This window comes from Aspergillus alliaceus (assembly GCF_009176365.1).
Source record: "Aspergillus alliaceus strain CBS 536.65 unplaced genomic scaffold BDW43scaffold_71, whole genome shotgun sequence".
Taxonomy (NCBI): domain Eukaryota; kingdom Fungi; phylum Ascomycota; class Eurotiomycetes; order Eurotiales; family Aspergillaceae; genus Aspergillus; species Aspergillus alliaceus.
In genome coordinates this window covers 87,299-105,466 of record NW_022474754.1, presented here as the reverse complement: position 1 = coordinate 105,466, position 18,168 = coordinate 87,299, and the positions used below count along the sequence as shown (strand labels likewise).

The following is an 18,168-nucleotide window of genomic DNA, read 5'->3' as shown; positions in this document are numbered from 1 at the left end:
TAGAAGGACACCAGTCAGATGCAGGGTACCGTCAACAGGTCGCATCATTGAAGTATATACATCACCATTAATACGCAAAGCCATTCGTGCGACCTCGTTCCTTACGCCGGGTCAATTTGAGTCTAATAAGAATCTTGAGCCAGCGGGCTATGTGTGCTATAGCAATGCCATAAGGTTATCGGGAGAATCAGTAGCAGCAGTACTTCGGGCGTTCCACACAATCTTGATATGTGAGCGGAGGTAGCGGTGATGGACGTAATTCTGGAGGGTAGTGGTTGCGGTAGTATCACATTAGGTAAACACACGTACCTGAAGTACAAATAAGTCTTGACACCGACAGCCCGACTGGCGAGGAGGCGTGTAGTGGTGGTAAGTGAAGAGCAAGAACAGATGACCCGTGTTGCAGGAAGAAGGGAGAAGGCACCACAGTGGCACACACTGCTGTCTGATTTTTGTTTGTCGAACAGGAGGCATTGTACAATGATCATACGACTTCGCATAGCTAGCTACATACGTACTATGTATCTAGATATGAGGTTAGCAGGGAAAATTCCCAGTACCTGTTAGTTTTATATTTTGGTGCGAGAAAACAAACTACTCTTCCTAAAGGCTTCCTTATAAGGGTACCACATTGCGGATGTCTCAGAACAAGGGTTTCTCAATATGGGAAATATAGCTGTTCTACTGCACGTCTTACCTGAGAAATCATACAAAGCTAGTGAGCGGAACGAGTTAAGACTGATCAGGATAATGTAGCAGCCTGAGCCCCTCACTTTCTTTACTCGTCTCAGGAAAGCATGTTCGCGTTCTGACCAGCTTTCGTCCTCTTCGCTTTCGTTCGTTGTAGCGTCCAAGCAAGAGCTATGGAAGAGCTGTACGTGAATTTTAACCACGCAAGCTTAAAAGAACAAATTACCTTATACAGCTGACTTGGTACATTACTAGGACGACTATAACATCATACATCTGGCGTACCAAAGGTTTGCTGCACATCGATGGTGGCCTGAAATATATGGTCTTCTCCATGACTCCCGTTGTCCCGGATCGCATTTCGAGAGTTTTGGCTCGTGACTATAGTAGAGAGGGTATGTGGGCCCCCACATTCAATATCTGGTTGCCCGTGTCGAGGGGAGCTTGCATTTAGTTTGGTGTGGGAACTCTGAGTTCCATTGCTTCTAGACATACGGAAGCTGCCTGTCGACTTCCTCACAGCCTGACAGCCAGTATGGCTTATGTGACGGAACCAACGGCAAAGTGGACGGAGCGTTACCAGGCTTCCAGCGGTGATACCTAGGCCAGCTTCAACATTTGATGAGATAGCAATACCGCTTGTAGTATCTGCAGCTGGGTCAATCTTTATGCTCTCGGAATACCGTCATGGTTCGTTTTGAATAACGTACAGAGGAAATCGGCACGCTTATAGTCCTGAAGAAAGGGGATGCGGACCACAACAGCTGCACTTGCACTATACAAGCAGTTAGCACGAGAAATGCGGCATAGGGAACCAATGCCACTCATGAGCCTACACGCATCCCAAGCCAAGAATTCCCGTTAAGGCCCATTTCGACCGCCAGCTCAGTTGCAGATCTCTGAGAAGGTATATAGGGTAGAGCCCGAGAGTAAAATCGCACAGACAGGCTGTTGCACTGTAAAGGTAGGTGACATCGATGATATAAGTGGTATTAATGCAATGACCATCGCCCGTGCGTTGCCAGAACTCTTGCACCGGATGGCATTGGAGCATCAAGACAAACCAGAAGGGGACTCCAACAGCTACGGTCAGAGCCATTACCACATACGTGACTATAGAGTCACGCCGTCGAGAAGTAATTCGAAGAAGCAGCATTGCAATGGACAGCCTCGCAATCGTGACTACCCAAATGTACGCCGACTGGCCGAGCCACCACCACTGGTCCGGAACTAGAGGTGAGGAGTATTCCTTGTATTTTAGGTCGCATCACAAGACATACTAATAAGGCTGTTTGAATATCCTGAGGCCGATCAAAGTCTTTAAACTTTCTGCCGAATCCCGCCAGTGATCCAGCGATACCGCACGTTGCGAACCAGATGTTCAGGGCCTGTTCAGTCGAAAATCATCTCTTGTATGCTACGTTTCGCAGAGAAGCTATGCTACTTACCATTGCGAACACCATCAATATGTCATCCCACCCAACAGTTTTGACGAGCCTTAACCGCACGAAGCACCGTAAGGCTGTCGCCGTCAGTGAAACACAAAGGGATACTGTGGCGACCACGAAGATCGACTTTCCACGACCCTCCAATGTCATTGTAGAATGGCCACACCAGCCGACCAAATTCCGCACAAAGGTTGATTACAATAATATCCTTAGAGTGATCGCAACTCTGCCGCAGTCGGGTCAGTACATGTGCTAGGCGAGGAAATGGCACCCATACCAGGTAGTGGGGCAAAGCTAGTCGTAGGTTATATCAAAGGAGGGATGGGTATGTGCTGCGCATTCTAGCAAGTGATATGTAGCCATAGTCGCTGTTGTTGAAAAGTCTGCAGTCCAGGCGTGAAGATCCCTTCAACGGCAAGCCCCGTCGGAAGAGAGTACATGGGTGTCCGTTCCACGAAAACGTTACATTGATGTCGCATGATCCATGGAATTGGAACCACTACGATATGCCGACAGCCAGTTGGAGGACCGGCCCCACCTCTACATAGCAATTTGCGAGCCCCACAAATTAAGCTTGGTGTTTAGGTCAGATTGGCTCGTCGGTAAATAGGGTTCCGCTGAATGATGGGATGAGGAATGATATCGACGCATACAGGAAGTTTGATATTTGGAGTAGAAGTCTGTCTCCCTTCCAAGCGAGTACCACCCCAATCCAAGAAAGGCATGAATATATTAATTCCCACACAACTCTTTCGCAGTACACTTCTGCCAATCTCAAATAGTATAGTAAATCTCTGTTTCACTCCGCTCTAGACAAGGGGCTCAATGGCCTTGTTACAGAAACCATTGCTAGTTAATACGCTGGCTGTTTGCCCGACGCCTGAATGATCGATTCATGCTATTGTGGCGGGTATACGTGTCCTCTCAGGAACAAAAGCTCAGTCCATGTAGCTAATATAAGACGGCTTAGGGTTAGAATGTTGTTTTGTGGTCCAAGTTCCTTTGACTGAATACCGCGGATATTAGGGTTCTATATTAAAACATAATAATAATAGAATAGCCATTTATCACCCATTACTGCCTCTTAAAACTAAGAAAGGCCACCCCGCGCAGTTGGTAGACTGCTCAGATACGCGCTCAAGCCAGTGCAAACGGAAGGCCTCAGAGCCCCGACGCTTTTCTCAGCCTGAGAGGAATGCTAGCTGTTTCAATCATCAAAACCCTCTAGCCAGGTATCCTACAACCTTTTTTGTCTCTCCTTCGTAGATTAATATGAGCGGTACGTACAATCTAATCCCGCAGATTGAAGCTATATTGTGATTAACTCGCAGCTCCCATGATTCAGCATCACTGGTCACAATTTCCTAATATCCCACAGGAAAGGCTCGATTATTGACTGCCTCCTGCTCACCAAACATGGGCCAATATATCCGTTCATATCTTAAACTTAGGTACATATAACTATCCTCGATTTAGACGATACCATGGAACCCGGAACTCTCACCGTGATACTCAGCCGATAGTTGTAATAGACCCAACATACACGTTATAATTCCAATACTTACAAGTATCGTTGATCTGCTTGGGCGCCCACCCACTAAGAACTGCCTTGCCGCCACGAGTGACCCAGAACTTCTGAGACCCCACGCCCATGGGAACACTCGAGGTGACAATCCCCGCCGGAACATTAATGAAAACGGGCTGGTTGGAGCCACTCGTGACGATCAAAGTAGCAGGCTCCTTCAACATGGTCGCTACAAACACACTGTCGTGGAGCATGTCGACGCCGTTGGGCTTTCCTAGGGGATCTCCATTGCAAGGCGCGTTTTTCGGCGTCGGACGATACCAGTAGACGATTTCCTCTTTGTCAACGGTAGGGGACGTGGCGCCCGATTTGTAGGCTTTTATGTATGGTTTGTAAAGGTCTCGCCAGGCGTCGTGGGGCATTCCTTCCGCCCATTGGGAAGAGCCATCGTCACTGTGACGGGCGGAGTAGGGGCCGATGTAGTGGGATTCACCGTAATCTAGTCTAGGTTAGATCAGAAGAAACAATTGGGGATGGAGGAGTTACCATTCCATGATACGATCTCAACCAGCTGTGGTTGAAGTCGGAGCATCTGTTCCCATCGAAGGGTAGGGAGATCCTCGCAGATAAAGACCCAGTTTTTGCTATTGAAGTGGGTTGAGAACCACGGTGACACAGCTATGCTTGATTAACTCCACTCGGGTGAAAAAGACAGGGAAGGGGTGCTAACGAGCCATATACGTATTCCCAGCAAGTTGCTTAATGTACCGATCGTCCCAAATCGTAGTCATTGGACCTGGGATTATGCTATTCCCTCCATCGGTAGGCCAGGCATACCAAGAGAACGCACCATCAACGGATCGACTAGGATTAGTCGAAACTCCCGCAGGGTCCTGAAGGTGCGGCACTGCCCAAATTTTATGCGGCGTGCCTTGCTTGACAGGGCCCCAGTTGAAGCTGTCTCCGACAAATGTGCTCACGAGCGCGCCGCCATTATACTGCATCTGAGCTGGATGGCCGGCATATTCCTTCATATAAGCAGTGATTTTGTCTGTGTCTCCGTTACTCCAATAGGCGAAGTCGAAGGAGATAAAGACTTTGAAGCCGACCTGCTCGGCCGCTGTGTATGCTAGTGCTAGCTGGGTGGGAGTGTACTTGTCTATGCTTGCGCAGTTGAGAGCAAATGCATCGATGCCGATATCTTGAGCTGTCTTCATGTCTTCGATCCAGTCAGACAGCTGATAGTGTTCCACGATGCCGACCTGTACAACATTAGCCATGGACAATGAGGACAGTCCGCACAGCACGCACCATGAAGTGAGCAAATACATATTTGCTTTGGGATTGACGTGTTTCTAGCTCTGTAGCGGGAAGGCCCCAGACCCTCGCCAGACAAGCCACAACCAAGAGAAGAGCTTTCCAGGTCATGATTTACCAGAATGTAAACCAATTTGCTTGAATGCATTCACTCTGGATGAATCACCCTCTTCCTTATATAGAATTCTATCTTATTCCATACCCCAGAATACCCCACAAAACACAGGCACAAAAATACATCCCCTCATTCTTCTGTCATTTCACAGGTGTAACCCTTGTTCCATTCCCTTGTGGTATTTAGGTGCATCTTCTGATACCCAACAAACACATAGTGCCGTGCCTGACATAGGCAGCAACCAGTTGAGTCTTGGAAGAGACTCCTATTCTCCAGTTGTGTCCCCTGCAACCCTGTTCCGTTGCGCGTTTAATGTCCGACAGCCACGCCACGTTGGGGTTGGTTACACGGAAGATTAATGCCTCATGACCCTGCGTCTGTTCGCATGCAACACTTGGATGTCACCACGCGATCAAGAAGCAAACAAAGTGTCCATTCGAGAGTAGTTTAACTATCGCACACCAGCATGGGGAGGATCTGCATCTGCACGTACAATGTTGGACGTCAACAGTCACGCAGCAACGGCATTTTAATCATATTGCCGAACGCTAAATTAAAGGGTGTTCGATGCGTATCACCTGTTGGACTCCGCCCCACATTTCTCAACGTTCGATCGAATTTCTCTACTTTTTCTTTTTTTCTCTGTTCCCCTCATATTGTCCTCCCATGTCCTACCTCTTTTCTAGTGTTCCCGTGCCGTGTCCCAAGTGGAAGATCTCATAGGCCGCGTCGAATTATATTGAGGACAATATTCATGTATGTCCTGTGCAACAGCCAATACCATCATGATTGCACTAGTCACCGGAGACGTAGGTTTGGAGACGACTGCTCTCCCGGAAAAGTATATACGACGCCACTTACCTGTTTCCAATATTGATTTCGACAGTGCTAGGTAATCGGCTGATCTAGCTGGAGTCCTGTGAAGGGATGCAGCCAAACTCAAAACAGTATCAGATATCAGAAATGTTCAACTGTGGCCATTTAATTTTTGGTCTCGCCAATAGACATCGCCGTAATGCGTCGTTGTTGTCGGCTGATAACGGCTTCATGCGCCAACTTGCCAAAATTGGCATTCTCATTGATTATTTTCAAGAAACCTACAACGCCGATATGGCGTATGGCTATGTTGTCCTAAAGATGATACAAATGCCAGAACGACTAGAGTAGCTGTTGGCTAATTCCACCTGTCTCATACGCTGCGGCTTTGCTTTCATGAAAAGGTTGAACTACACATGCACAGATTACCATACATCGTATCTCAGCCCTCGAATTGGGATATATTTGTGATAGTATAGTATTCACATCCATTCTGCTACATAACCCCCACTGATACTATAATTACACTAGAACATATTGAAAGAATATATATTCAAGCCCATCAACCATCAATCTTGACAGTAGTACAAAGCCCAGACCTCAAGCCTAACTTGGCCATACCCTACTTGATGAGCTCTGTCCGACGTAATTAGTACGTAGCAGGTCTGATGATCTAAGAACAGTTTATCATAAAAGAGTCTTCCAGGATAAGACATTATATACCTCAATGATCAACTCACAATAAATGCTATATGTTCCCACAGCCCCGAGGACGGTCCAACTGCCACAGTGTTTGGCACTGGGGTGACATCTATCCCAGTATAGCTACTCTGTTGCCAGGCTCAGTATCGTAAGCAACTAGAACTAAAGAAGAGTTACTAGTTCCACCATACCGCTTCGCCAACTGCCTGAGGCGGGATAGGGGTCGATGTACTACCGAATGGCCATCAGCTCTTGTAGAGCCCAATGGCCTGCAGAACGTCTAGTACTATCGGTTCAGGATAATGCTAAACTGCATTAGTATAACGAAAGGCAACATTGTCTACAGCACAACCGCTGCATCGGCCGCTTCGAGTTATAATCCGCGGCCGCGACCCTAGCCTAAAAGATTTGTATATCTCGGGCAATCAGCCGAGATGCCCACTTGGATCACCATGTCGGATGCGCCTGATATATTAGTTCAATGGCAGGGCATGTTTCCTATGGGCACGTAGGTGTGTTGGGCATTGTGAATCATCTACCCCCTCATGCCTGAGCTTTTATTGATGATAAGGCTTACCCTGCTGGGAACCACGCATCCATTTGTCTTGGGTCGCTTTTCCTGTCTCACAATATCTCTTTGCCTTATCGTCTATTTGTTTATTTCTTGACCTGTACTATCTCGCATGGCCTTATCCGATGTTGTATCCGAAAACAAGGCAAGCTCAAGTCCTTATATTTCCACTGAGGATAAAGTAGCCTTGAGTTCTTATGTCTCCCGCGACGGCGAGGAGGACACGTACTTGTTAGGTCTCTAGTGATAATGAAGAGTACTCCAACGATATTCTTGCAGAAGAAATGACGCTCTGTAAATTAGAGACAGTTCATTCTATCTTTTATCCAAGGTCGGTTTTCCTAATCGCTACACCAGGAGTGCGTGAGAAATTTTTCAAATATTTATTTTTCCGGATCTAAGCGGGTTATGGATCCTTATGATACAGACCATAATGATGATGATGATTTCATTTACCCTAACCTCTCACCAAAGTTGTAACCCTGAATTGAGGTACAAGTGTGATGATTATTTTTTTAAACTAACTATGAGAGCAGGTACGGCTATTTATAGCCAAAGTAGCTGCCTTCCTACTGCTCAGCGCACCAGCTGCCTAGCAGGCTACCCCTGGTAGCCTGCTGCTTCTGGTGACCTGCTACTTCTCATATGGTGTATCATATGGTCACGTCATCTTGGGATCCAACATAGAGAGGGTATGAGTTCACCACCACCACCGTCTGTACGTATATATGTCTATATCACAATAACCGAATTTTCTTTAGACACTGGAGAATAATTGCTGATCATGATTGATATGGATCTATATGAGACACGTGATCGCCTAGCGGCTTGGCCGGATCACCAACTCTTCAGCCCCTGAAGGCTTTACCCATCAGATGAAAAAAAAAAAAAAAAAAGCGCTCAAGATAGTTGATATATTCGTCCATAGAATTGAGTATTGATATGTGTTATGAATCTATACGAGACCACGTGATCCTAGTGGCTTGGCCGGATCACCAACTTCAGCCCCTGAAGGCTTTACCTAAGAACAGAGGAGAAGAAGCGGTCAAGATAGTTGATATAGTCGTCCATAGAATTGAGATCTATCGGAACGGCATCCGGTCCTCAGTAGGCTACGTACGTGTAGCCGATACAGCCTCATCCTGCCCATCTTTCCCCTGAGATCACAACAGAACTAGATAGTTTAGAATGTATAAAGAGAGTGTACCAATCGAACTGAGAGGAGGTGGAAAAATCCAGCACAGTTCTTTTGGGTCATCAGTTTAAGTGACCTGTTGCTATGGGTGTGCTAGAAAAAGCAAACATGCGGCTCAATTGTTTTCCCGACCAATTGTTCACACTCTGTCAGCCAAAGCCGTATCTGTATCTCGCCTGAGTTGCCGCCATATTGTCTTTTACGATCGAATAAACCTGCCCAACGTTTAACACCCTAAGCACCCTTGTGGAGCAAAAAACAAGGTCTACCATAATGTGGCTCGTCAACGCTGAAACTATTCGCCTTGAACGGTTCATTGATGAGCGACATGCCCCCAATTACGCTATCGTCTCCCACACTTGGGGCCCGCAGAATGAGGAGATTACTTTTGACGATATGAAAATCTGGTCAGCTAGCACACCGCCGGAAGGGTCAAAGCTCACTGGTTGGGAAAAGTTAAGAAATGCTTGTGTGAAGGCGCTAGTTGAGGACTACAATTACATATGGGTTGATACTTGCTGTATCGACAAGTCAAGCAGTGCTGAGCTTCAGGAGGCGATCGGCTCAATGTTTTCCTATTACGCCACATCAAGCATATGCTTTGCCTATCTTGCTGATGTCCAGAATTGTGGCCTTAATGGCGAGCAGGGTCATGAATTTCGGAAGGCGCGGTGGTTCACCCGAGGCTGGACGTTACAAGAACTTCTGGCTCCAGAGTCGCTTATATTTTTCAACGCGGCATGGGATCGTATAGCGGAAAGATCAAAGATACCGGGACTCATTGAGGAAGTTACGGGAATTTCAGGCTATTTTCTTGATGGGTACTCTCCTGGAAACCGGTTCTGGAATCGGGTCAGCGTGAGCGAACGGATGTCATGGGCGGCAAAAAGGGAAACAACCAGGCGTGAAGATATGGCATACTGCCTGCTAGGCTTATTCAACGTGTCCATGCCATTGCTATACGGTGAGGGGGATAGAGCCTTTCTGAGACTACAGGAGGAGATCCTGAAATCTCACGACGATGTGTCCCTATTTTACTGGGGCTTCCAGTATTTTTCAGGATATGATGACTTTGATTTCGCCACTGCATGCCAGAATGGCAGGTTTTCTGAATCAGACGTTTCATATGCTCCAATTATGGCCCCACACGTTAAATATTTTCGCAATCTAACATACCTTGGTTCGTGGACGACACCAATGGATCACTTTAAAGCACCTTCCTTCGCTATGGGCCAGAGAGGCCTAACGGCGCACCTACCCCTTTGGGCTGACCCGAGTCACGAATGTCTTGTTTACGGTATACTAAGTTGGGACAAGACCAAGAACAAGGCTATAGCACTGCCATTGATATCCGCTAGAGCTTGCTCAATTTCACCTGGGCGAGTCGTGGATGACGAATACTTGCGGCCAATCTGGTGCCGACCGATCTTTATACCTCAATCATTTGCGGTAAAAGCATCCTATGGAGAAATCCTTATCCGACGTACCTCTCCATGGTCAGAGCCTTTCTGCCATCTCCCATTTGGACTAGGCATACGCAGCCCAGAAACTATTACACTGAAAGGGGCTTATCCTCCCAGTCCTGTGGAGAATTTTGTACCGCTCTGTAGATCACCACAGCAGCGTCTGAAGACCTTCGAAATTCAAGTAAATGGAGACTCTGTAGGCGGCCATTTAACTGGTTTTAACATACAGGAGGGAAGACGAATGTTCATCATTAATGTTGATACAACCACTAGGATTGTTCCGCTCCTACTTGTTATGGACTATCATATGGAACCATATTTCCGTCCCCGTTTGCGTAGACGGGATGCTCCCCGCAATTACCCTGGGGTGTTCAGCAAGTGCACTTTAGACTGTTATGTCTTTGTCTTGCCATCGCGCCATTTCTCAATAGCAGAAATGCTTGATTTGAAAACCGGGAAAGGCTGGGACCAATTGAAAGAGCTCCTCCATATACCTCACGAAGGTCACAGTTACTATTGTTTGGATGACTTGAACGACGAGTTTCTGGAAATTCACATTAATCCTTGCTCCGCAATGCACACAGCATCCTCCATCGTCGTGAGCCTGGTTGCCAGAACACCGGTTACCAGTAAAGGAGAGTCTCAAAGGTCCAGTAACCCTGAGCGACAGCCTTGGCGATTCCTTCATCATCCAGGTTATTTGAGTCATGTGTGGCGTGGAAGTTGGGAAGACTATTTCAATACCTGCCCTGTCCGTGAGAAAGAATCGGTTCGCGATATAATCAAAAAAGATCATGCGAAGAAGCGAGTGTTCAACGACTTAGGCCTCGTTCAAGGGCCTACAATCCTACGGACCTGGTTCGATTTTATCCTACAATTTGTTATGCATCGCTCCTAACTGGTCCAGCGGTCCTAATCGACAAGCCCTGGTCGAAGTTATGTTGTACAATTACCTGACTATCTCAGGTGCTGATCTAAGACCTAGTCTTTAACTTCAAATACTACCTCCTCGCTGGTTTGCAGCATATAATATCCGTCGCTATCCGAAGCGATGATAGAGGTGGGAACGCAGTTGTTGGATATTCGATGCTTGGGTTCTGGAATATTTTCGGCTTCCCGCATCTCATATTGAGCAGCTAGCTCATTCCAAGTTATTTCCTCGGGTCTAGGGTAGTACGAGTCCTAAAGTCCGTTAATATCACCATCATGATTCGGTGGCCAAAAGAAGAATTGCCTACCAACTCATCGCGTGAGGGATGCCACTGACTGTCGGAGTTGAAGTTGAAGACTTGACCATTGTGCTGCAGGCGAATGACCAGGGTAATGTCCGCTTCACACAAGTTACAGTACTCGAAAGCCTTTAAAAACAGGTTGTTCTTTCGTCGAATACGTTGGCATTTGGATCGTCTGTTATTGGATCTCCGTGTCGAATGTTTCTCTTCTTTGCCGCCATTATAACGGTCGGGTGCACGTAAATTTTGTCGAGATCTAGGACAGCAGGGCCTGAAAAGGTTGAGGATTATCTGCTCGACTAAACTAGGAACATGTCGGATACTTACTCCTGGATTTTCTTTAGAAAATTACCTATAACTAAAGCTTCACATGGGTCCGCCTGAGATATGGAAACACTATATCCCGCAGCCGGTTTGGCGTGCAGGGATACTAGCTGAAGCCATTCAGCTCCTGAGCCTTTAGATAGGGCCAACCGAGCCGCGCGGTCGATAGTAGGCAGAAGGTCCTCTTGGTAGTTATAGATCTTAAGTATTATTGGAAATATAACATAAGTGCTACAAATGAGCCTTAACTTGTATGCGTTTACAGTACTCCGTAGCCAAACTGCCATCCAGATCCTATTGAATCCCCCATATATTTGACGTCATAGGTCCGAACCCCCTCAATTCATTCTGATATCATCGTGCTGATCCCCTCACATATATAGCAGTGCTTAGCTATCCATTTTGTAATTTCACCCGTATTTTCACTACTTTAGCCTTCCACAGTCACCATGGTTCGCATCTTCATAACCGGCTCCAGCGACGGCATCGGTCTCGCGGCAGCCAAACTCCTTGCCGACCAGGGCCACTCGGTCGTGCTCCATGCCCGTAACGCCGACCGTGCCGCATCCACCCGAGAGGCCGTCCCCAACGCCTCAAACGTATTAATCGGCGATTTACGCTCAATCTCCGCTACGAAGAAACTAGCCTCAGAAGCCAACGCCTTAGACCCCAAGCCATTCGATGTGATCATCCACAACGCAGGAATCGGGTACGGCGGCACGTCCAGCCGCGAAATCACATCCGACAAGATCTCCGCCGTGTTCTCTGTCAACACCCTCGCACCCTACATACTCACCTGCTTGATGCACAAGCCCACCTCCCGGCTTCTGTTTATGAGCTCGGATAGTCACTACGGCGGCGACGAGAGCTTGCGTAACGTAACGCAGAGTCACTCGTACAGCGATAGCAAATTACACGATGTGATGTTGGCTAATGCGTTTTCGAGGCGGTGGGGGAATGAGATTCAGGTGGTCAGTATGCACCCTGGATGGGTGAGGACTAAGATGGGAGGGAGTATGGCGCCCGGAGGAACTAGTACACCGGCTAAGGCGCTGGCAGAATGGGCGGCCGGGAGGGGCCCTCTAGCTGCGTTGACGAGCGGGGCATTCTTTACCACAAGTGGGGAAGATTCGACACACCCTGGGGCAGGGAGTGTGAATAAGCAGGAGGAGCTGTTGAATATCTGCAAGGATGTTTCTGGGGTGTCGGTTCCGGGGGAATAACGTGGTGTGTCAGACAGTCAGTGCGTCGGGAGTTCTACGTGCATTGCCCTGCCATGATCATCTTGTTAATATGACATTCTATTTCCATAAATAGCTTGTAGGCTTATGTGTACTGGAATCTTACCTGTCACTATATAGACTATCCTTTCCACTTAGTGCTTCCCTCTCGCCGAGGAGCACCTTGAGGCGAACCCTGAGCAGGAGGTGAGTAGGGTAGGTAGGCTTGAGGAAGGTATCCTCGATAGAATTGCACAACGCTAAAGTTTCATCCGATATTCAGCTCGTCGGCTGCCGAACCTTTTCCGCCTCTAAGATGTATTTGTAAACTTAGAAATCGGGTAAATCCGGGTCTCGAACTAATAAACGATCACACACATCATACCTTCCCACCAGAAATACAATATAGAACGGGAATTCGCCGCTGGCCAGCTGGCTTTTGAGTCATGGGGACACGTTACCCGTATATCCTTTCTCTTTGCCGAACTGCGTGCATTTAATGGAGATTCAGTCGACCCGGGAACGTTGTGTAGGGGTCAGTTAGTGGTTGGTAATTTAGGTCGGCAAAAATACTGGTTCTAATAAATAGACAATCCGCCTGGGCCGTGAATCATTACAGGGTTCATCATTCCACTAGTATTTCTAGTAGGTCAGATACTTCTGGATGGGTCTTCCTAGCCCTAACCCAACCCAGAATGGTGTATCGGAGCAGTAACTTTCTAGTCTGAAGACGATGTACTGCACAATAGTCAGGGTAATCCCATATTCGGGCTGGGTCCTCCCCATAACAGGGAAAAAGAAATGATAGGTGCTAACCACTGGTGAAGGATTACCCGACCCAGGAGGGTCAGGCCCTAGTCCCTGACGCAGCCACAGGGCGAGAACCCCAAAAAATCAAACCATCTTGATTTCCTGAATAGGTTAAAAGCTCAATACCAACATACCACTCTGGGATGGCCTCTGGAATAATTACACGAAACGCTCAACCGCGGCCCTTGGAAGTCATCAGTCTCAACATGTCAAGAATCTCCGGGCCTTCTACAGCTGAGCCGCGCATACAGGAGCCACCACGCTGCAGTGATTTACATACGCACAAATACACAAAGAGACAATATATCAATCAATTAGTAATTAATTCTATGTTAGAATGCCAATTTTGGGGGTTTTTAAGTGGATCCCTTTTCATCAGTCAGGAGAGGTTGCTTGCTTGCCTACCAAATACGCTGTTGTGTGTCTATAATTTCTTCATCTAAAATTTCTCTATATTTACATACTTGGATATCTGAATTACATCATAATATTAACAAGAAGTCTACTACACGCCTTGTATTCTTATATAACATTCACAAATATTATATTATACTGTACTTTATTGTAGGATAATCCTTCTAAGAAATTGGGGAGTGCTGATATCACCCTTCCTTAATTTACATGGCTGAACTTTTCCGATAGTTAAGAATTATTCCACATTAAGCTAGATACTTTTCTACTACTTCTATTCCTACTGGTACAAAACCCACTTTCCATTCCATATAATCGGAACCATGTTATATCGTGCCCTATGCCAAGGGTTCTCCCTGTGTCTGCTAATATATTAAGACCATGTACCTAGCTAGGTGGCCAAACACAGGGTTAAGATATACACAGTACTAATCTAAATTCACCTCTCTTCACTGCCATTTATATAAATAATATCAGAATGGGTCTTAGGCTTTTTCTAGTCCTGGGACTGCTCCTATAACTGCTCTCTGTCCAGAGACTATATACACGCCAGAGCGTTACCTGCGAGTTCAGTGTGGCTGCCGCCCACAATAGACAAACGTGCGACTCTTTCACCACAATGTAGGATATTAATCCATTCAAATTTCTATTGTTAAACCCTGGCCTTGACTGCTCCAGTCTTTCCAGTGATTATCTCTACTGTCTGAAGGGGAGTGTCTTGTCAGTCTCGCCTACATCTATGGAAATGACCTTGTCTACAGCAACCTCCCCAACAATATTATTGACAACCACGGGCAGCTCTACAGCGACATCATCCACAGCCACGGGCAGCACTACTACAACATCATCTATAGCCACTGGAAATTCTACAGCAACAAAGGAGACTACTATCCCTACAGCGAGCACCTAATCTGCCGCTACAGCTCTTAGTATTCCTCTGGAAATAACAATTATCATTATACTGTTATTATTTCTTTGCTCTATCTAGCTGGGATTGCTTGAAATAGATATTATATAAAAAATACTGTATATATACCCTAGCTATGACTCTCCAAGAGTCTATGGACTTACAGGCGTCTTATTAGTATTTTTGAATTGATAACAGCCCTAAAACGCCTGGTCTGGAGCCTTCTGTCAGTTTGTACATAACTCGCAAATTAGATATTTAAATATAATATATTAAGATTCAAGCTAGTTCACATTATTATCTAGAATGAAATGTGGATTGTGGTTGCAGATCAGCTGGACCGTACTTCCCGGTGGCGCCACCCTTGAGGCGCTTAATAATCAGGTTTTGGTCATGTGATCGTAAGGTCAGGTGGTACGCCGTAAAACCAAAACTTTCAATCTAAGCGACCTTTACATGTCCTTTACAGCTTACTTACCACTACGCGCCCCTCCCCCGGCAACAGCCATGGCTGCACTGGCTAGAAATGTATGTAAAAGTGCTCACTAATTGCTTATTTACCACTTGCTTGATGCAGCGTTCTAATTTTTGATGATTTCAGCGCTATTATCAATGGTATCTGCGTGAGGTGGAAGCGGGTCAGTTGGAGCTCCCTGAATACGATGAGGTTAGTCATCTCCCCAGTCGCCAACTGCTTAAGAAGCAGTTAGCAAGCACCTCATAAGACAAGGAAGAGCTTAACTGGTTGCTAACTGATTTAAAACTGATTAGAACGAAAAAGGCGACAGACCATCTTGTATTACGGCGAGGTGTTCTGTCGTGTGGAGGATTGTGACAAGGCCAATGTATGGCCCTTCTATGAAGGTGAGATGACCTGTGTACACAAAAAAGAGGCTATACAAGAGAAAAGAAGATTAGATAAGCAGTGGTGAAAAATATATGGCCAACCGCTACTCACAGCGCCTACAGGAATATAAAGTATATTGCCGTAAATGCCAGTAGCAGGAGGCCAGGAGGACATAGGTTTTATTTGGGACTTGCAAGGCAGAGGAGCTAGGTAGTGGGAATAGTACTAAATCTGCCTTTCCGCGGGTGAAATGCCTGATCGCTGCGCTGAAGGCAGTGGGGGTGCACTGGAACGCACTAATAGGGTAGCTGTGTGCTATAATATTATTGAGATATCGTCCCTACTAGGCAAATGTGCATGTAGCTATCAGCCGGCGAGCCACGCTTCTATTTCCCCTGGACCCGTTTCAGAATAGGAACAGATAGTCTGGAATGCAATTTTCGTCTATAAGGAATATCAACTAATGACTTGTACTTAGGGATAGAACAATTATATGGTAGCCAGATGGAAGAGACAGCGCTAGCAAATCCAGAGAGCGAGTTCCATGCCCAGCTGTTTATTGAGTTAATGAAACTAACAGAGCTAGAAGTCGATGTATTAAGTAAGAAGAATGCAATTAACCGAGAAAAACAAAAGAATATGTATCCACAAATGCAGCAATGCAAATACAATGACTTTCTAGTTTAACTCTAGATTGTAGAAAACTGATCAGCACAGACTTACACTTATACATATAACGCAACAGACAACGCGGGGTGTAAAATCAGTACAGAGACAGATATTAGTCGGAAGTATATAGGGTCCCAAAAGAAGGAAAGTTGATACCGTTAGGTTACAGCATCTCGTGGCGATGGTTATTGTGGAGGAGTAACTAATGGATGTCCTAGAGGTTGGAACCAGTCCGATTGAGGAAGAGAGGCAGGACATGTGCCGGCTGTTGGATGAAAAGGCTGGAAGATGAGGGAGTGTAAAAGGGTGACGGCGAGTAGTGGACCGCATCATCTAGTAACATTCCATACCAGGAAACCGCAGGCCGTTGCGGTGATGCTATTTCTGGCTCTGGTCGCTCCACAGGTGGGGTGCAATAGTCGCTGACAGAATAGTGAAGGCTAAAACTTAGGCATGTTAGTCACGCCTTTGAACATATAAAGCTTCCGGCAGTAGAGGCTGGTGAGAGATAACCTAGGACAGTATCCAGATGGAAGATCATGACATTCACACTGCGGACTCACTGCCGACATGGTCGGAATAAAAGAATTACTGATCGTGTGCGGAACAAGAACTCTTGTAGTGGATGGCAAATGTGTAGTACCGCCGCTTTCGGCAGAATACCGGTCTTCTTCTGGTAGAGTTTTATTCATTGTTGCCGGTGCTGTAGGCTGCGACGCGTCATATCTCGAGTAGACAGGTGTCTGGTCTGCTGATGACGGTTTCTTAGAGAAGCTTTTAATGCCACTATCTTCCAGCTGATTAAGGAGAGATCTCTTATGACGGCGGTGGGATAACTTGGTGATCCGCCATTTCTTCAAGCGACTCCTCAGCTGAACCTCACTGTTGATACACAATTCCCGTCAGTCAGGGCATTTTTGCCTCAAGGTTCTATGTGGGTTATCGCACCTTGGATTGAAGGTGTGGGTTCGTATTCTCTTGAGAACTTGTTTCAGAGGCCATTCTTCATCTTGATAGAGTTGGATAATCAGGCCTTTCTTCGTCTCCCACATGTTCGATGCAATTTTGTGCTTCATTTTCAGGACCTGTTTGTCAAGTGTACCAAAACCAAAGGGCTATTAGACCATGATACGATATCCCAGGTTCGTTTGAAACATATATAGAAGAATAAGCCCTGATTCTAACTTATGGAAGGAGAAGGCAGGCCAAGATGATCACCCCCTTGAGCCGCACGACACTAAGTTCACACGACGGTCGCGCAGGTATAGTAGTCCAAATAGAGATCTTTGACAAGAATAAGGGTAGGGATTCCCGAGTATGGCGAAAACATGTAAATGTGATAGTTGTAAGCCCATCCTATGGGTTGCCGGTTTCATTACTCACTTTTAAACTTCCTACGTTAGCATTTTTGGTCTGAGTAAACCCATATTCCGCCGTGCTGTTCTCTTCCCCCACCCACAAAGCCTCGTATTTTTCAGTGGAGATGCAGACCCAGGACTCCATTTAGACCTTAGACGGAGGTTTCCCCGTTTGCCCCACGTTTTATGGTAAGTTTGAGTCAGTTGGAACACGTCGACATGCGAGCCAACAGTACAACCATGATGTTCCTATCCTCTCTATGGCGATAAGACAGGAACGACTTCCTGTCAATTAGAAGTTAAGTCACCTGTGCCCTTTCGGCTGGATGTAACTGATGATAGTAATGTGTACGGCTCCGGCCACATTAAGGCGTGGAGTGGGCTGTTGCTCAATAGTCCTTGGTCAAGCCATGTCAGACGTGCTTCTCAATCCGAATGATCGGCCCCCTTATCTTCTTCCTGTGGGGTTGCAAGCACGGCCATCCATTCACCGATATTAAACGCCCCGTCCGCGGACCTTTTCCGCATATGTTGGGACTCTGTCC

The 18,168-nt window shown here is 46.5% G+C and overlaps 7 protein-coding genes across 7 annotated transcripts; 4 read left to right on the top strand and 3 right to left on the bottom strand.

The window, feature by feature from the left end:
• Positions 1-495: 495 nt before the first annotated feature.
• On the bottom strand, positions 496-2,368 carry BDW43DRAFT_232388 (putative integral membrane protein). Its single transcript, XM_032039538.1, has 6 exons — positions 2,139-2,368; positions 1,971-2,078; positions 1,527-1,909; positions 1,401-1,465; positions 698-1,338; positions 496-525 (listed from the first exon to the last, which is right to left on the bottom strand). The coding sequence occupies exons 1-5, from the start codon at positions 2,286-2,288 to the stop codon at positions 959-961; spliced, it is 1,086 nt and encodes a 361-aa protein (XP_031894892.1). The 5' UTR covers positions 2,289-2,368; the 3' UTR covers positions 496-525; positions 698-958.
• Positions 2,369-3,432: 1,064 nt separating this feature from the next.
• Positions 3,433-5,215, bottom strand: BDW43DRAFT_292436 (glycoside hydrolase family 71 protein). Its single transcript, XM_032043721.1, has 4 exons — positions 4,975-5,215; positions 4,394-4,925; positions 4,210-4,341; positions 3,433-4,162 (listed from the first exon to the last, which is right to left on the bottom strand). Exons 1-4 carry the CDS (start codon positions 5,089-5,091, stop codon positions 3,651-3,653), a joined length of 1,293 nt encoding a protein of 430 aa, XP_031894891.1. The 5' UTR covers positions 5,092-5,215; the 3' UTR covers positions 3,433-3,650.
• A 385-nt stretch (positions 5,216-5,600) lies between these two features.
• On the top strand, positions 5,601-6,056 carry BDW43DRAFT_292435 (uncharacterized protein). Its single transcript, XM_032043720.1, has one exon. It carries the CDS (start codon positions 5,663-5,665, stop codon positions 5,816-5,818), a length of 156 nt encoding a protein of 51 aa, XP_031894890.1. The 5' UTR covers positions 5,601-5,662; the 3' UTR covers positions 5,819-6,056.
• Positions 6,057-8,652: 2,596 nt separating this feature from the next.
• On the top strand, positions 8,653-10,743 carry BDW43DRAFT_316258 (heterokaryon incompatibility protein-domain-containing protein; the record flags this gene model as incomplete). Its single annotated transcript, XM_032048247.1, has 1 exon — positions 8,653-10,743. One exon carries the CDS (start codon positions 8,653-8,655, stop codon positions 10,741-10,743), a length of 2,091 nt encoding a protein of 696 aa, XP_031894889.1.
• An 851-nt stretch (positions 10,744-11,594) lies between these two features.
• Positions 11,595-13,244, top strand: BDW43DRAFT_292432 (uncharacterized protein). The gene is made up of 2 exons (XM_032043719.1): positions 11,595-12,932; positions 13,007-13,244. The coding sequence occupies exon 1, from the start codon at positions 11,851-11,853 to the stop codon at positions 12,622-12,624; it is 774 nt and encodes a 257-aa protein (XP_031894888.1). The 5' UTR covers positions 11,595-11,850; the 3' UTR covers positions 12,625-12,932; positions 13,007-13,244.
• A 1,990-nt stretch (positions 13,245-15,234) lies between these two features.
• BDW43DRAFT_292427 (uncharacterized protein) lies at positions 15,235-16,111 on the top strand. Its single transcript, XM_032043718.1, has 4 exons — positions 15,235-15,277; positions 15,351-15,416; positions 15,521-15,613; positions 15,719-16,111. Exons 1-4 carry the CDS (start codon positions 15,257-15,259, stop codon positions 15,749-15,751), a joined length of 213 nt encoding a protein of 70 aa, XP_031894887.1. The 5' UTR covers positions 15,235-15,256; the 3' UTR covers positions 15,752-16,111.
• Positions 16,112-16,561: 450 nt separating this feature from the next.
• Positions 16,562-17,688, bottom strand: BDW43DRAFT_232304 (Clr5 domain-containing protein). Its single transcript, XM_032039537.1, has 2 exons — positions 17,214-17,688; positions 16,562-17,147 (listed from the first exon to the last, which is right to left on the bottom strand). Exons 1-2 carry the CDS (start codon positions 17,339-17,341, stop codon positions 16,706-16,708), a joined length of 570 nt encoding a protein of 189 aa, XP_031894886.1. The 5' UTR covers positions 17,342-17,688; the 3' UTR covers positions 16,562-16,705.
• Positions 17,689-18,168: the final 480 nt, after the last annotated feature.

Coding starts and splice junctions, on each gene's coding strand:
- BDW43DRAFT_292436 (XM_032043721.1), bottom strand. CDS start 5,091: ATGACCTGGAAAGCTCTTCTCTTGGTTGTGGCTTGTCTGGCGAGGGTC. Junction 4,926..4,974: donor ATGTATTTGCTCACTTCATG/GTGCGTGCTGTG, acceptor AATGTTGTACAG/GTCGGCATCGTGGAACACTA. Junction 4,163..4,209: donor TGAGATCGTATCATGGAATG/GTAACTCCTCCA, acceptor AACCTAGACTAG/ATTACGGTGAATCCCACTAC.
- BDW43DRAFT_292435 (XM_032043720.1), top strand. CDS start 5,663: ATGCGTATCACCTGTTGGACTCCGCCCCACATTTCTCAACGTTCGATC.
- BDW43DRAFT_292432 (XM_032043719.1), top strand. CDS start 11,851: ATGGTTCGCATCTTCATAACCGGCTCCAGCGACGGCATCGGTCTCGCG.
- BDW43DRAFT_232388 (XM_032039538.1), bottom strand. CDS start 2,288: ATGACATTGGAGGGTCGTGGAAAGTCGATCTTCGTGGTCGCCACAGTA. Junction 2,079..2,138: donor TATTGATGGTGTTCGCAATG/GTAAGTAGCATA, acceptor TCGACTGAACAG/GCCCTGAACATCTGGTTCGC. Junction 1,339..1,400: donor TAAGCGTGCCGATTTCCTCT/GTACGTTATTCA, acceptor ACCCAGCTGCAG/ATACTACAAGCGGTATTGCT.
- BDW43DRAFT_232304 (XM_032039537.1), bottom strand. CDS start 17,341: ATGAAGCACAAAATTGCATCGAACATGTGGGAGACGAAGAAAGGCCTG. Junction 17,148..17,213: donor ACCCACACCTTCAATCCAAG/GTGCGATAACCC, acceptor GTGTATCAACAG/TGAGGTTCAGCTGAGGAGTC.
- BDW43DRAFT_292427 (XM_032043718.1), top strand. CDS start 15,257: ATGGCTGCACTGGCTAGAAAT. Junction 15,278..15,350: donor TGGCTGCACTGGCTAGAAAT/GTATGTAAAAGT, acceptor TGATGATTTCAG/CGCTATTATCAATGGTATCT. Junction 15,417..15,520: donor AGCTCCCTGAATACGATGAG/GTTAGTCATCTC, acceptor AAAACTGATTAG/AACGAAAAAGGCGACAGACC.